At 41.4% G+C, this 17,101-nt stretch overlaps 1 protein-coding gene across 2 annotated transcripts in view; it reads left to right on the top strand.

Moving 5' to 3' along the window:
* The window catches only part of LOC132856426 (filamin-C-like), a 32,556-nt gene extending 17,961 nt beyond the window's left edge, over window positions 1–14,595 (top strand). For both annotated transcript variants that reach the window (XM_060886038.1, XM_060886037.1), the window contains 19 exons: window positions 314–337; window positions 761–1,005; window positions 1,113–1,212; window positions 1,335–1,475; window positions 1,696–1,824; window positions 1,942–2,115; window positions 4,145–4,306; window positions 4,513–4,716; window positions 5,685–5,837; window positions 7,017–7,139; window positions 7,328–7,570; window positions 7,760–8,023; window positions 8,124–8,261; window positions 8,364–8,479; window positions 11,465–11,597; window positions 12,725–12,901; window positions 13,212–13,430; window positions 13,557–13,766; window positions 14,131–14,595. In XM_060886038.1, the coding sequence (XP_060742021.1) occupies window positions 314–337; window positions 761–1,005; window positions 1,113–1,212; window positions 1,335–1,475; window positions 1,696–1,824; window positions 1,942–2,115; window positions 4,145–4,306; window positions 4,513–4,716; window positions 5,685–5,837; window positions 7,017–7,139; window positions 7,328–7,570; window positions 7,760–8,023; window positions 8,124–8,261; window positions 8,364–8,479; window positions 11,465–11,597; window positions 12,725–12,901; window positions 13,212–13,430; window positions 13,557–13,766; window positions 14,131–14,318 (3,143 nt within the window). In that variant the 3' untranslated portion in view covers window positions 14,319–14,595. The remainder of the gene's footprint in view (window positions 1–313; window positions 338–760; window positions 1,006–1,112; window positions 1,213–1,334; window positions 1,476–1,695; window positions 1,825–1,941; window positions 2,116–4,144; window positions 4,307–4,512; window positions 4,717–5,684; window positions 5,838–7,016; window positions 7,140–7,327; window positions 7,571–7,759; window positions 8,024–8,123; window positions 8,262–8,363; window positions 8,480–11,464; window positions 11,598–12,724; window positions 12,902–13,211; window positions 13,431–13,556; window positions 13,767–14,130) is intronic.
* The last annotated feature ends 2,506 nt before the right edge of the window (window positions 14,596–17,101 follow it).

Genomic DNA, 17,101 nt, shown 5'->3' with positions numbered 1-17,101 from the left:
TACGTTTGTCTTAAACTTATCTATTTTATTTAATAATAAATAAAAAATTTAAACAAATATAAGAACATTAACTGGGGATGTTTCTATAGAGAACAAATGTTGATGTTATTTAAATGTTAAATAACTTCCCTGTTGTTTTAGATATTTCTAAGGATATTAATGATGTTTTTTTACACGTGTTATTTTGCCTGATTTACCTGTTACTATTTACTTAATGCGAGAGCTGTGAGACTATTAATCATCTTCCTGAAGTGAACGTGTGTTTGTGTTTATGTTTGTGTCTCGTGTGTTTGTGTTTATGTTTGTGTCTCAGTGTCTCTCGGAGGACACGGAGTTGGTGAGTTTAATAACATTTATTTATTTACATCACATATTTATATCAATACTCGTTAATGTTTACTGTTGTTTAGTTAGTTTGTTCTTTTTGTTTTTGTTGTTGTTTGTTGCTCATTTTTACTATTTATAGATTTGTATAGATTTATAGATATAAATTTTATTTATTGTTTCTTCTTTGTTGTTTATTAGTGCTTATTACATTGTGTCTGATTGTATTGTTTATTGTTTAATTAATTGTTTATTGTTTACTTTTACTTTTTAATTTAGATGTAATTGTATATTGTTGTTGATTGGTTGGTTTTATTGTTTGTTATTTGTAACAGTTTATCATTTACTGTTGTTTATGTTTGTTTGCTTGTTATTTATTGCTGCTGTTAATGTTAATGTTAATGTTAATGTTAATGTTAATGTTAATTGTTTGCAGCCAGTCTGGGACCAAACATTCAGATGAGTGAGGAGACGGTGCTGAGTGTAGATGCAAAAGCTGCAGGGAAAGGAAAGGTGACGTGTAAAGTTCTCACTCCAAACGGAAGTGAACTTGACGTGGACGTGATGGAGAACCATGACGGAACCTTTGACATTTACTACACTGCACCTGAGCCGGGAAAATACGTCATCACCATCCGCTTTGGGGGGCAGAACATTCCCAACAGTCCCTTCACTGTACAGGTGAGCATAACTACAGCCCCACCCACTTCCCCAACACCCAACACCTCAACACTTGATATTAAGTAACATTAATTTAGACATTTACACTGTTGTGTTTTTCTCTTTAGGCTACTAAGGAACCTGTGATACCAAGAGACACTAAACAGCCTGTGTTTCGTCCCCTTAACCTGCTCATCCCCTTCAGTCCTCAGCAGGGAGCTCTAACAGGTACAGTCAGAGCAGAGCCTCCTACTTCACCTGTACTGTATGTATACTGTTCTGTATTTATTAAATACAGAAAATCAATTCAGCTGTGTGTGTGTGTGTGTGTGTGTGTGTGTGTGTTACAGGTGAGGTTCGCATGCCATCAGGTAAAACAGCTCGTCCTCTGATTAAAGACAATAAAGATGGCACCATCACGGTGAAGTACATCCCTACAGAAGGAGGACTGCATGAGATGGATATCAAATATGATGGAAATCACATTCCAGGTACTCCAGCTTCCTGTGCACCCAACATTCACCTCTCTCACACTAAGGACTAATTTATAGTTGGGATGTTGTAATAGGATTGTACATATGTGTACATTCTCCCACTGCCTTGTGACAGCTCGTGTGTGATGCTGGTGGACAGAAGCCTTGTCTCTGTGAATCCCGACAGATGTAAATAAAATTAAAATGCAACAGAACTCATGTCTGACCCCCTCCACAGGAAGTCCCATGCAGTTCTATGTGGACACAGCTGACAGCACCATGGTAACAGCATACGGCCCCGGTCTGTGTCATGGCACCGTGAACAAACCCACCACCTTCACAGTTGTCACCAAAAACGCTAAAGAAGGTAAACAACACGGCTGAGAGAACTCAACTCACTCATATGACTCAATACAATTCAGCAAGATTCAATATGCCTGAGGATGGAGCTGTGTGTATGGATGAATACTGTGTGTGTGTGTAGGTGGTCTGTCTTTGGCAGTAGAAGGACCATCTAAAGCTGAGATCAGCTGTAAGGACAATAAAGATGGGACATGTACCGTGTCCTACCTGCCCACTGCTCCAGGAGATTACAACATCATTGTCAAGTTTGACAGCAAACACATTCCTGGCAGTCCCTTCACTGCGAAGATCACAGGTAGGCGATAGGGGATAGGGACTAAGATCAGGGGCGGTTCTAGGGTCTCATCTTTAGGGGGTTTTAGTCCTCAGTGAGAATTTAAAACAAGAAGAGTTTTATATTATATATTATATGACTACACAGTAAGCCAAAAGTTATGGGATTATTTAAAATGGCAAAAGTGGACACTAAAATTTTATGCATGATGTAATGATGTCAGTCTTGAATCAGATCAGTTCATGTGTGTGTACATTCTCTACAAACAGTGTGTCTAATGAATGTAGTCATTAATAAACTAATATTCACAAAGACCAAATCAATAAATGTTATTTTTATTTAGTATTGAATGGATTGTTTGTATTAATATTTTGTTTGTGCTACAACTCTGGTAATAAGAATAGTGACATTTCACTACTTTTGGTTGATTCTTCAAGTCAAGAGTCAAGAGTCAAGTCAAGAAGCTTTTATTGTCATTTCAACCATATATAGCTGTTGCAGTACATAGTGAAATGAGACAACGTTTCTCCAGGATCAAGGTGCTACATAGAAACAAAGACAGGGCTAAAGACTTGTAAGTAGTCTTAGCCACATAAAGTGCAACTGTGCAACCTGGTGCAAACAGTGCAGGACAAGACAAACAAGACAGACAAGACAGTGCAGGACTAAAGACAGTGCAGGACCAGACAGTGCAGGACAAGACAGTGCAGGACAATGACAGTGCAGACACAAGTTACAAGACAATACAAAAAGTACAAAAAATGCAGTACACAAAAGACAATAAATAGTAAACAGTCACAGAAACAGCGCCGACCGACCAGTGTTAATACTGTATGTGCTAATATAGTATGTGCGAAATGGCTGAGATATTGTACAGTATGTGCAAAAACGGCTGAAATGTTGGGACAGTTTGTGCAAAAAACAGCAGACAAGGTGTGCAAAACAGCATGTAAACAGTTTGCTGGATTGTAAGCAGCATGTAAACAGTATGTTGTGTCAGTGTGTGTGTTTTGTGAGGGTCTATGCAGTCCATACAGATGATGTGTGTGTATGTTGTGCTCAGTACAGTACATTTCAGTTATTGAGAAGTCTGATGGCTTGTGGGAAGAAACTGTTACACAGTCTGGTCGTGAGGGCCCGAATGCTTCGGTACCTTTTTCCAGATGGCAGGAGGGTGAAGAGTGTGTGTGAGGGGTGTGTGGGGTCATCCACAATGCTGTTGGCTTTGCGGATGCAGCGTGTGGTGTAAGTGTCTGTGATAGAGGGAAGAGAGACCCCAATGATCTTCTCCGCTGTCCTCACAATCCGCTGCAGGGTCTTGCGTTCTGAGATGGTGCAGTTCCCGAACCAGACAGTGATGCAGCTGCTCAGGATGCTCTCAATGGTCCCTCTGTAGAACATGGTCAGGATGGGGGGAGGGAGATGTGCCTTCCTCAGCCTTCGTAGGAAGTAGAGACGCGGCTTTCCGCTGATTAACGTTATAGATAAACGCCTCCAGCTCTGACTGCGCGTGCACACTGAGCGTCCCTGTGCTTCTCTGTTCTAATGCACACAGCTGATGACACACTTTTAAAAGACTACAACACACGCGCTTAAAAGTAAAGTAAAAAAAATCGCTCTTGGATCAAACTGATAAATCATTTTCTTTCCCACTGACGACACGTCCTGCATTTTAACGTCATTTTTATTTTTTATTTATGAAAGTAAAAATTATACTTTTAGTTTTAGGGTGGCTGAGATCACAGACAGGGGGCTGGAGACACCCTAAAAAAGGTCTAGAACCGCCCCTGGATTAAGGGTAAACACAGTCTATGGATTAGGGCTAATTCCATAATTTTAGGATTATTTAGGGTTAATTAGTGTTTAGAGTCAGTACAAGTGACACCTTTAACTGTTAGACAACAGAGACAGAGCAATTGTCCGTCTCCAATTGTCCGTGTTTACTGTGTATTTTCACACTGAAGGATGTTTTTATGATTCAGATAATCTGCAGCATCTCATTATCAGAGAGTAAATCTGTGTGTGTGTGTGTGTGTGTGTGTGTGCTTAGGTGATGACTCTCTCAGGACATCTCAGCTGAATGTGGGAACTGCAGCTGATGTTTCTCTGAAGATCAGTGAGACGGATTTGAGCTCATTAACGGCCAGCATCAGAGCTCCATCAGGAGCCGAGCAGCCGTGTTTACTGAAACACCTCCCTAACAGACACATCGGTACACGTTTAGGTTACATTTAAAACTTTACATTCTACATCATCCAGAGTGACATTTATCTCATTTTTATACAACTGAACAGCTGTAGGGTTCAGATCCTTGCTGAAGAGTCAAGCAGTGGCAGCTTGGTGATCCTGGGATTTAAACTCACAACCTTCTGATCAGTCCAGTGTCTTGACCACTGACTGTGTGTGTGTGTGTTGCAGGTCTGTCTTTTACCCCTAAGGAAGTGGGTGAACATGAGGTGAGTGTGCGTAAGGGTGGAGCTCATGTTAATAACAGCCCCTTTAAGATCACGGTGGGAGCCTCAGAGATCGGAGACGCCAGCCGAGTTCGAGCGTTCGGACAGGGACTCACTGACGCTCACACTTTCAGCATTGCAGAGTTCTATGTGGACACCAGAAACGCAGGTGAGACAGGAAGTGTAAGACAGGCAGAATGAGACAGAGAGAGTGAGACAGGCAGAGTGAGACAGGCAGAGTGAGACATGCAGAGTGAGACAGGGAGAGTGAGACAGGGAGAGTGAGACAGGGAGAGTGAGACATGCAGAGTGAGATGGGCAGAGTGAGACAGGGAGAGTGAGATTGGGAGAATGAGACAGGGAGAGTGAGACAGGCAGAGTGAGACAGGCAGAGTGAGACAGGGAGAGTGAGATGGGGAGAATGAGACAGGGAGAGTGAGATGGGGAGAATGAGACAGGGAGAGTGAGATGGGTAGAGTGAGACATGCAGAGTGAGACAGGGAGAGTGAGACATGCAGAGTGAGACAGGGAGAGTGAGACAGGCAGAGTGAGATGGGGAGAATGAGACAGGGAGAGTGAGACAGGGAGAGTGAGATGGGGAGAATGAGACAGGGAGAGTGAGATTGGGAGAATGAGACAGGGAGAGTGAGACAGGCAGAGTGAGACAGGCAGAGTGAGATGGGGAGAATGAGACAGGGAGAGTGAGATGGGGAGAATGAGACAGGGAGAGTGAGATGGGTAGAGTGAGACATGCAGAGTGAGACAGGGAGAGTGAGATGGGGAGAATGAGACAGGGAGAGTGAGACGGGGAGAATGAGACAGGGAGAGTGAGATGGGGAGAATGAGACAGGGAGAGTGAGATGGGGAGAATGAGACAGGGAGACTGAAAGAAAAAATGAAAGAAAACAGTCAAAAAAGGATAGACATGCGAACAAAAGAGAAAGTAAGTGAGACAGGTATATAGAGAGAGACAGACAATGAGATTGCAGGAGTAATAAAGTGAGGTATTGGGGAATGAAGACAGACTAAACGGTCAAAATAAAAAGAAGGACAAGAGAATGAGAAAGGAATCAGAAAAAAGGCAGAATAGAAAAAAATAGAAAGTGAATCTGATGGATCTGTCTGTCTGTCTCTAAGGTTACGGAGGACTGGGTCTGTCCATTGAGGGGCCAAGCAAAGTGGACATCAAGTGTGAGGACGTTGAGGACGGGACGTGTAGAGTGTCCTACTGCCCCACTGAGCCAGGAAATTACATCATTAACATCAAATTCGCAGATAAACACATCCCAGGTCAGACTCCAGACTTCTCTCTCTCTCTGTCTCTCTCTCTCTCCCTCCCTCTCTCTCTCTCTCTCTCTCTTTCTCTCCCCCTCTCTCTCTCTCTCTCTCTCTCTCTCTCTCTCTCTCTGTCTCTCTCTCTCCCTCTCTCTCTCTCTCTCTCTCTCTCTCTCTCCCTCTCTCTCTCTGTCTCTCTCTCTCTCCCTCTCTCTCCCTCTCTCTCTCTCTCTGTCTCCCTCTCTCTCTCTCTCTCTCTCTCTCCCTCTCTCTCTCTCTCTCTCTCTCTCTCTCTCTCTCTCTCTCTCTCTCTCTCTCTCTCTCTCTCTCTCTCTCTCTCTCTCTCTCTCTCTCTCTCTCTCTCTCTCTCTCTCTCTCTCTCTCTCTCTCTCTCTCTCTCTCTCTCTCTCTCTCTCTCTCTCTCTCTCTCTCTCTCTCTCTCTCTCTCTCTCTCTCTCTCTCTCTGTCTCTCTCTCTCCCTCCCTCTCTCTCTCTCCCGCAAAGTTTAATTTGCGGAGCAAAAATTTTTTTGCTCCAGCATGAGGATGGTGTCTCTCCCTGGGGGGGAAACACCACCTGTATCACTCCACCATGGCATGAGGTGTGTACATGCACCAGGTGCGACTGTGGAGGATGTGATCAGCAACTCTAGTTAATCAGTTGGTAAGCAGCGGAATAGTCGTAAGTGGTGATTTTGTTCTAGTTTCACTGCTAGATGATTACAACAAAATGATGTAACAGCGCTAACAAAAGCCGACGAACATAATGGAGGAGGCCTCATTATCACAGGTGAACTGGGGGAAAGGGAACGGTTTATCACTGGTCTAGGTGTAGAGCATTTTCATATTTAGCTCCCAAACTTGGGAATAGTCTTCCTGATTGGGGGGAAGGATGGGGGGTGTTTGGGGGTCAGACACACTTTTCCAGTTTAAATGTAGATTACAGACGCACGTAGCGACCATCTAAGGGTGGTGTCAACTCCTGGATAGGGACAGGTGGAGATCGGAGGAGGCCCTTAAAGAGGTGACAGGCTTGAAGTCATTATGGCTCACATCAAAGCTGGTGGAAGAAATTCTGAACTTATTACAAAGTGGTTACAGGGAATATATTGGAAGGGGACACTTGCTGGACATGAGAAGCGATACCTGTCTCTCTGGTTCACATGGTGTTCACATGAAATGTTCCCTCCCACAGGAAGTCCATATACAGTAAAGGTGACAGGTGAAGGGAGGATGAAGGAGAGCATCACAAGGAGGAGGCATGCTCCGTCCATCGCTTCCATCGGCACCCTGTGTGACCTCAACCTCAAAATCCCTGGTGAGGAGCAAACACCCAACACACCCTAACCCTAACCCTAACCCTAACCCATTCTCATATTCTAATGCAGCTTACCACAGAAAATGACTAAAGATAAAACACTTGCTCTCTCTCTCTCTCTCTCTCTCTCTCTTTCTCTTTCTCTTTCTGTCTGTCTTTCTCTCGTTCTCTCTCTCTTTTTTCCTTAGGGAACTGGTTTCAGATGGTCTCGGCTCAGGAGCGTCTGACTCGGACGTTCACACGCAGCAGTCACATGTATACGCGCACTGAGAGGACGGAGATCAGTAAGACGCGTGGAGGAGAGACAAAGCGTGAGGTTCATGTGGAGGAGAGCCGGCAGGTTGGCGGGGATCCCTTCAGAGACGTGTTCGGATCTTTCCTCGGTCGAGAGAGCTTCAGTGGCTTTGGTTCTCTCACTGCTAAACCTGATGGTAAACAGCCAATCATGGAGCAGAGCACTAACAACATTTTACTCTCTACACTTCTGTAATAAATTAATTTGTGGGTGGGGCTCGGTTTGTGATGTCACAGAATTATAGGGCCAGTCACAGTCACATCACTCCTGAGTGAGTTAGCAGTGCTCTTGCCTTAAGTAGTGCCCTCACTCTGCTGTGTTCCAGACGGAGCCCAGGCGATGACAGCACAGGTGATGAGTCCTGGAGGAAAGGTTCTGGATGCTGAGATTGTAGAAGGTGAAAACAGTACGTACAGTGTACGCTTCGTTCCCACGGAGATGGGTTCTCACACAGTGAGCGTCAAATATGGCGGCCATCACGTCCCTGGGAGCCCCTTCCTGTTCACTGTGGGTCCTCTGGGAGAGGGCGGGGCTCATAAAGTCCGTGCAGGAGGAACTGGACTGCAGAGAGGTGTAGCTGGAGTACCAAGTATGTCTAACATAAACACACACACACACACACACACAGGTCTGAAATACTGTGAAGTTCAGACCTTTTCCAGGTTAAGATATTATCTTGTTCTCTTCAGCGGAATTTAGTATCTGGACACGAGAAGCCGGAGCAGGAGGTCTGTCCATCGCTGTGGAAGGACCCAGTAAAGCTCAGATCAACTTTGAGGACAGGAAGGACGGATCGTGTGGAGTTTCATATGTAGTGCAGGAACCAGGTACAGGAACACACACACACACACACACACACACACACACAGTCTCCCACTGACATTATTTGGTTTTTTATGGTTTTGATGTAATGTCTGTGTGTGTTGTAGGTGATTATGAAGTGTCCATTAAGTTTAATAATGAACACATCCCAGACAGTCCCTTCACTGTCCCCATCGCCACACTGTCAGATGAGGCACGACGTCTCACACTGTCCAGCCTGCAGGTACACATACACACACACACACACACACACAAACACACACACACACAAACACACACACATCCAGTTATGGAGCTGCATGCTAAATATCTATTCCAATTTACACTAGTTTTCTAAGATAAGTTATCTTCTGTATCTTCAGTTAATTTTGAATCTTTTGAATATTTGAATGTTCAGATCCTTGCAGTGTGTAACATCTCTCACTCAAACCGAGTAACCTTGCTGTGTGTATGTGTGTATGTTTGTGTGCGTGTTTGTGTGTGTGTTAGTATGTGTTTGTGTGTGTGTGTTTGTGTGTGTTAGTATGTGTGTGTGTTAGTGTGTGTGGTTTTAAGGGGATTAAGTGTGCTCATATTTGCTCTGGGTATTTATATTAACAGTATTTTTATACCAGCAGACAGACACATGAAATTACACACACACACACACACACACACACACACACACACACACACACACACACAGTTATCTTCTCTTTATATACAGAACAATACAAATTGTTTTATTATTTTCTGTAGGTGTCTTTTATTAATAATAATAATAATAATAATAATAATAATAACCTTTATTTTTCTATACCGACTTTCAAAGAACAAATCAAAGCGCTTTACAAAAGCAAAATAAAAACAACAAAAATACACACATAATATAAAGATTAAAATTAAAGCAACAAAAATAGACTATAAAATAAGCACTATATAAAATTACAATTAGTCAAATTAAAAGCTACCCTAAAAAATAAGTTCCCCTCGATCTTAAACGAGTTAAAGGAACAGATGAAAGACCAGTTTCAGAAGAACGAAGGTCACGAGATGGAATATAAGGAATTAAAAGATCAGCCAAATATTGAAGAGCTAACCCATGTAAGGCCTTGTAGGTAAGCATCAGAATCTTAAAATCAACCCTAAACCTAACGGGGAGTCAGTGCAAGGACTCCAAAACGGGAGTAATGTGATCTCTTAACTTTGTTCTAGTAAGTATTCTCGCCGCCGAATTTTGCACTACCTGTAATTTATTTAAGGTAGCTTTAGACACCAACAAGGCATTGCAGTAATCGATACGGGAAAACACAAAAGTGTTGATCAGTCTCTCAGCAACAGAAAATCACAGAATTGGACGCAATCTGGCAATATTTCTGAGATGGAAGCACAAAGTTTTAACCGTATTTTGTGGCTCAAATGTTAAATTGGCATCAAAAATTACCCCTAGATTCCTCAATTTTGTTTGAAACTCCACATTTGAACCATGAAGAGTTAGCTTGACTGACCCAGCTTTGCGTCGTTGGTGGGGTGAGAGAACAAGCATCATGTCAGTCTTTTCACTGTTAAGGCAAAGAAAATTTTCCGTCATCCATTCTTTCATCTTAGAAATACATTCAGAAAGGAAATCAACAGGCACAGTTTCATTAGGTTTAAAATGAATATAGATCTGAGTGAACCAAGTGATCTCAAAAGCTGGCCAAGAGGAAAAACATAAATATTAAAAAGCAGAGGGCCCAAGATTGATCCCTGAGGTACCCCAGATTGAACAACGTTAACCTCAGATCTAAATCTACCCATGGCAACAAACTGCTTCCCACCATTGAAGTAGGACTTAAACCACTTTAAAACAGTATCAGAGACACCAAATTAAAACTGAATGATTAACGTTGTCAAATGCGGCACTGAGATCAATAAGGATCAAAACTGTGAGTATTACTCACTAATATCTCAAAATAACGAGTTATTAACTCATATTTATGACGTTACTTTTCACACACAATAGTTATTATTCTTTACTTAATTTGTATTATTTTTATTAATTTTTACTTATAATTATTAATTTCACAATCATAATAATTTTTAGTACCCGCAGTAATATACGGAATCCTAAGAGGCCACGCATTATTACATTATTTCGTTCATTTTTTCCTAACTATTTATGGCATATAGATTCTTACGACACTCCACACCTGATGGTTACTGCACTTCTTCATGGATAACCTACAGGCCCAGGGCAAAATACAAAGTGCAGGGGTAATGGGGTAAAATGGGGATTTATTAGGAAAAAATGACAAAGGGCTAGAAACAGTAGGAAACTGGAAACACAAAACACGGGAACATAGAAACAGGAACACAAACACAAGGACTCAAAAAAACAGACACAACACAACCGTATAAATGTGGTAACAATCACTGAAACACAAGGAACAGGTGTGTAGAGGCGGGAAAGGATAAGAAATGGGCGGGGCTAACGTCATACATAAAAACCATAACAAAGACGTATGGCACAGACAAACTGTAAGAATGTCCCCCTAGTGTCCAAACAGGAAAAAGTCCTGGCTGATTCCTGACACTTTTCAAATCAAATCAAATGTTAATTGTCACACAAACATACAGAGTACAGACATGAAGTGAAATGTTTTTACGTCTGTCTGGTATATAAACATAAAAAGGATAAAATTAGGATAAGAAAATAAACCAAAACCAAAAGGAGATAAAAAAGTATAAACTATATAAAAACTATATAAAATATAAAAATATATGTGGAAAAATAATGTATATAAATAAATATACATAAATATACATAAATATAAATATATATATATGTGTATGGTTTTTTAATGATTGTCCTTAAAGTGCTCAGGTGCAGACACTTTTGTTACCTCTAGAAGGTTTATGTGCTGAGATCATGAGACAACAGGAAGAAACTGTAATGTGTAACAGAATAATTAACTCCACTCCTTTTATTTCTTACTGTTGTTTAGTGTCATGATAATGTTAATGATGTTTGTTGTCATGGTTACATTACATGCTAACAACTGAATCCGAGCTGTAAGTCAAAATTTCGTTTTTCTACTTTAAAGAAATTAGGAATTAAAGCTCAGCTGTCAGCCAATCAGAAACAAGTATTTTTTTGTATGGTCATGTTTAATAATATTGTTATTATATTTCTGAAGGTGTTTGTTCCACAGTGTTAAGTGTGTGATGTTTATGATGATTGTGACAGGAGAAAGATCTGCGTGTGAATCACGAGGCCTCGTTCGCAGTGCAGCGTAACGGAGCGAGAGGCGTGATCGACGCCAAGGTGCACAGTCCATCAGGAGTGGTGGAGGAGTGTTATGTGACTGATGTGGATGCTGGTGAGTCTCCTCTCACACACTCACAAAGACACACACACACACACACACACACACACACGCTGATCATCACCCATCCAATCAGGGCAAAGTGGCACCCTGTAACCTCCTGTCAGTCTTATGACCTATTTGTTTAGAAAGCTTCACCTTGGTATTAATGTGATAAATACAATCTCAGGTCTTTTTTCTTAAGAGTTATATAGGGAAAGTTTGCTTACTTATAAATCATGACAAAAAGGTGCTGTTTCTGACATTTATAAATGTATTCTGGATTTTTGTGACCAAAACAAAGGCTGCTTGGGAGGGTTAGGGTTAGAGGCAAAGGCTCATGTGCTCGGCTCTCACTTATCCATTTTAAGGGTATTTATACGGTGCGTTTTTCTAAATATAGATTGTCTCAAATTTACCCAGATGTTGAGGACAAATGTGACAGATGCTCTAACTCACAATGTCACCTGAGTTACATGTTTTTTTATATGCACGACTATATAATTATTGGTCGGTTGATTTCAGTATAATGTCCACTATTCTGGGGGAACATTTGTAACCCTGCCCATTGATTGTTTTTTTTTGACGTCCAGATGAAGCATGTCCAAGTGGGTGGGGGACGGTGGTGTTTGTATGTTTTTTCTTTTTATTTCGTTTCTTTATTGTTATTATTTATTCACTCATTTTCTACCGCTTATCCGAACTACCTCGGGTCACGGGGAGCCTGTGCCTATCTCAGGCGTCATCGGGCATCAAGGCAGGATACACCCTGGACAGAGTGCCAACCCATCACAGGGCACACACACACACACTCTCATTCACTCACACAATCACACACTACGGACAATTTTCCAGAGATGCCAATCAACCTACCATGCATGTCTTTGGACCGCTAAGCCACCGTGCACCCCATATTGTTATTATTATTATTGTAATTCTTTTACTTTACTCCTTTTTTATGTAATGGGACTAAAATGGGATCCTGTATCATTATGTGACTTATGTTTGTATTCAACAAAAAGGCTTTTAAAAAGAAAACTCCACCTCCTATACTAGTAAACATCACTGACTTTTAATGCAGCTTCATTTTATTAATTTATTTTCTATAAATAGAAAATTTGCACACATTCTTTATGTTTCAGATAAATCAACAATTCGTTTCATCCCTCGTGAGAACGGCGTGCACTCAATTGATGTGAAATTTAACGGCAGCCATATTCCCGGCAGCCCCTTTAACGTGCGAGTGGGAGACATGGGAGACACCGGAGATCCTGGTCTGGTGTCGGCTTACGGAGCGGGACTGCAAACGGGCTGCACAGGTACAGAACACACCTCAGTGGGTGTACAGCAGCGAATCATCAGCACGGTCACATCACTTTAGCGTTACATGCTAAATTAGCCAGAGCTCAGATAACTACAGCCAGTTCTTTAAGGCCACGTGTCACTCATCAAAACTGTTTGAATATTCACAGAATTGGAATTTAATCCAAAATTACATGTAAAAAAATACATTCACTGAAAACAAACAAACATTTCTACTGGTTTCTGGAATTTAATGTGTTATTATTGATCTGTGATGATCATCTCTCTAACAGAAGCTCCTCCCCTTCATTATCTAATGACTTTCAGGTGTTCCTGCGGAGTTTGTGGTGAACACCAGTAATGCTGGCTCTGGTGCTCTGTCTGTCATCATCGACGGCCCCTCCAAGGTGAAAATGGACTGTTCAGAGTGTGTGGATGGTTACAAGATCACATACACACCCATGGCACCTGGAAACTACCTGATCTCCATCAAATATGGAGGACCACAACACATTGTGGGCAGTCCATTTAAAGCCAGAGTCACAGGTAAAAAACTCACACACACACACACACACACACACACACACACACACACACACACACACACACACACACACACAGCCAGCCTCCTGAACTGTTCCTGTCTGCAGATGATAATTGTGTGTGTTGCAGGTGTCCGTCTGTCAGGAGGACACAGTCTTCATGAGACATCCTCAGTGTTGGTGGAGTCCATGTGTCAGAGCTCGAGGGCTTCAACGTTCAGCTCCAAACCCAGTGTGTCTCTGCCCTCTGATGCCAGCAGGGTGGTGTGCCAGGGGGCGGGGCTATGCCGAGCCTTCATCAACACGCAGAACATGTTCACTGTAGACTGCAGCAAAGCAGGTAACACTAACACACACACACACAAACACTCTCTCTCTGTTTCTTTCTCTCTTTGCTTAGCAGCTGTATTGCCATTACTTTTACATTTGAATTTTCATTTTTAGAATAATACATTGATGGAAAGGGGCACAGGGGCAGAGCTTCAGAGCTTTGGATTTAATGTCTATGGGCAGGGTTTGGGTTGAGGTGGAGCTTCATAATTATAATTTAATAAACATCCTAAACCCTGCCCATGATCCTGTCCATAACTCCAACACTTTCATTTCCTATTCTCACAAAAGTATTATTGTTATTATTGTTATGATTATTATTATTATTTCAAATAAGTTATTTTCTTTGTGTGTGTGTGTGTGTGTGTGTGCAGGTACAAACATGCTCATGGTGGGGGTTCATGGTCCGAAGACGCCGTGTGAAGACGTCTATGTGAAGCATCTGGGCAACAAACTGTACAACGTGACGTACACGGTGAAGGAGAAGGGGAACTACATCGTCATTGTGAAATGGGGCGACGACTCTGTGCCCGGAAGTCCCTTCCACATCACTGTGCCCTAAAATGTAGTGCCCTAGATTATAGTGACTTGCAATTTTGCCCTAGATCTTAAACCACCTCCGCTAGTTCCAAATGCACTACAATAGAGAAAAAAAACATTGCTGAACGCATTGACTTAACCTTCTAGCTCCTAAAATTTGGGCTGTGTTCCAATACTTAATGTAATGCACGCTTGTCCACTTCCCCTTGTTCCTCTCTTTGTGTTGACTTGAATGTACTCTTGCTGTGATTATTGTTTAAAAATATCAAAATAAACGACAAAAATTTGCACATCTAAAATCACATCATCACAATCACTAGTGTCACTGAAACTAGAAAACATCCCATAATGTAACTGACCAATTTCTTGTATTTTATTTTATTAAAGAACATCATAGTCTAATTTGTTAAATTTAACTTTTGGTAAAAGAAGTTAGTTGCTGTTCTTGTGTTATAGCAAATATAAACAGCCTTCATCCTAAGACACTGGGAGGTGAACTGGGGGGTGAACTGGGGGGTGAACTGGGGGGTGAACTGGGAGGTGAACTGGGGGGTGAACTCCAATATTTACCACATCGTCATAAATACCATTCATTTCAAATTTTTCCTGCAATTCCGTCTCTCAGTTGTTTCCTCTAGATGGCGCAGTCTGAAAGCCATCGTCTCTACACATCATTCTTCTCCTGTTGGATCGAGCTTTACTTTAATGGTGAACAGACCGTGAGCGCTGAGGTTTTAATAAGAAGCGGACAGCTAAATATTTTCCACTGAAGTTCGATTAAAAGCCCTAGATTTTAATTTTCAAAAAATACATCTGGTTTTCCACCAAACATCATAAGTACACAAACAGTCAAAGGAGAAAAGACGACTAGAGACTAGAGTGAGATTAGCAGCCAGTTTACAGACTCCGAGTCTAGAATAAGTTAAACTAAGACAAATCTGCTGGATATCAGATCATTTTATTCAAAGGGCTTTATTGAGTTTTTAGTCCACAGGTTTTACGTCTGTTCTGCGGTCACTTTTAAACCCAGTGTTGGAGGTTTGCTGACTCCTGATGTGGAAATTTGGGATGTATGATTTCTCCTCACAGAAATCTTCACCACAATAACATGTATTATTAACCAGTTTATTCTCAGTGGAGTTTGTTCTGTACACGTCCTTGTGAACGAGCTGTTACTATGGAAACCATAAGGTATCAGAGTAAATCCAGAACTCAGCATTAACATGGCTGTGAAAATAAAAATGAAGAATAAATAGTGAACTTTAACCGTGATGAAGGTGATGCAATTTAAGTGTTTAGGGGAAGTGAATGATTACAGAATTAGAACACAGCTGCTGCTGTTCCAGAAACACAGATACAGATTATGTTTTATATCCTTGTTTTTTTGACCCCAGACTTGCATGAAGCATGAATTTTGATATTAATTTTCTAAAAACTAAATATTTAATAGATGATCACCATTTAATTCATTTTTTGAGACAATGTGAATTGTTAAAAGCAGTTAGCGGGTCGCAAAAGAATGATTCTATAATTATATTTTGTCCAGTTTGTCCAGTTTTTCTGCATTACAATATGGATTTTTGTACCATTGGATTTAAACACACTTATTACTTTGAAGATTTTTTTTGGTCAAACAATAATTTAGACCAACAAGAGCATTAATCAGAGATGCGACAAAATCCCCAAAGAATCCACTGAAGCGACTGTGCAAAGATCCACAGCAGAGACGAGTGTATCCATAAGACCTGTGGAGGAGCAGCCAGAAAAAAAGCCACGATCTAAACACAAACATAAAACACTTGGCGTTTGCCAAAGCTCATGTGGCCGTCTGCACAATACTAACCAGATTAACATTTTGGCCATCAAGGAAAAAGCCATGTGTGACAATCCCAACACTTTCCATCACCCTGAGAACACCCGTGTGATGCATGGTGGTGGCAGCATCAAGCTGTGAGGTTGCTTTTTTTCCTACCAGAAAACCGGTCAGGATTAAAGGAATAATGGAAGGCATTAAACACAGAGCAAATCCACCCAAGATCTGAGACTGGGACAGAGGTTTACCTTCCACTGGGCAATGGCCTAAAAACCTGCTGCTGTTCTTGAAATTCCTGCAGGATCAATAAAGTATATCTATCTTTGCTAAAGCTACACTGGGATGGTTTAAAAATAAACATTTAAAATATCTTAATCAAAACCCAGACAGAATCCATGCCATGACTTGCTGTGAACCAACACAAAGGTTAACGCTGTAGGAACTGTAGCAGATCTGTGCTGAATAGGCAAAAACCCCAATGCCTAGATGTGCTCAGCTAACAGACATTTGCAGCTATAATTGCAACAAAAGGGAGCTCTACAAAAGACTTTTTGGGGTAAATACTTATGCACTCTCCAGACTGATGTCTATTTGTTGATTAGATTCAACAAAAAATAAAGGTCATAAGCATGTTGTGTAAATCCGATGGTACAAACCACCAGAGGGGGGGAAAAGAAAGAAAAAAAGTCTTTAGGGGTGAATACTTTTGCAGCCAACTACATGTTCATAACTACATATAACATTAGTGAAGCACCAGTCAGGATTTCAGCCTCATTTCAGCACTAGTTACTCTGATCAGGGGTCACATCTCCTGTTAGAGAACATGGTGACTCACTACACACTAATGTTCTCAGACATTATATTCATCATTTGATGACCAAATGTGTTTTTTGTGTAAAGGGGTGTGGCTTAAAGACTGACCTTACCCTAAACAATAAATCCTGCTCGTAATGCTCACATAGACATACTATAAAAACAGACATTCAAAAATA

Source organism: Tachysurus vachellii, chromosome 13 (genome assembly GCF_030014155.1).
Source record: "Tachysurus vachellii isolate PV-2020 chromosome 13, HZAU_Pvac_v1, whole genome shotgun sequence".
In the NCBI taxonomy this organism is placed as follows: Eukaryota; Metazoa; Chordata; class Actinopteri; order Siluriformes; family Bagridae; genus Tachysurus; species Tachysurus vachellii.
The sequence above is the reverse complement of the archived record's forward strand: the minus strand, read 5'-3'. Positions and strand labels throughout refer to the sequence as shown.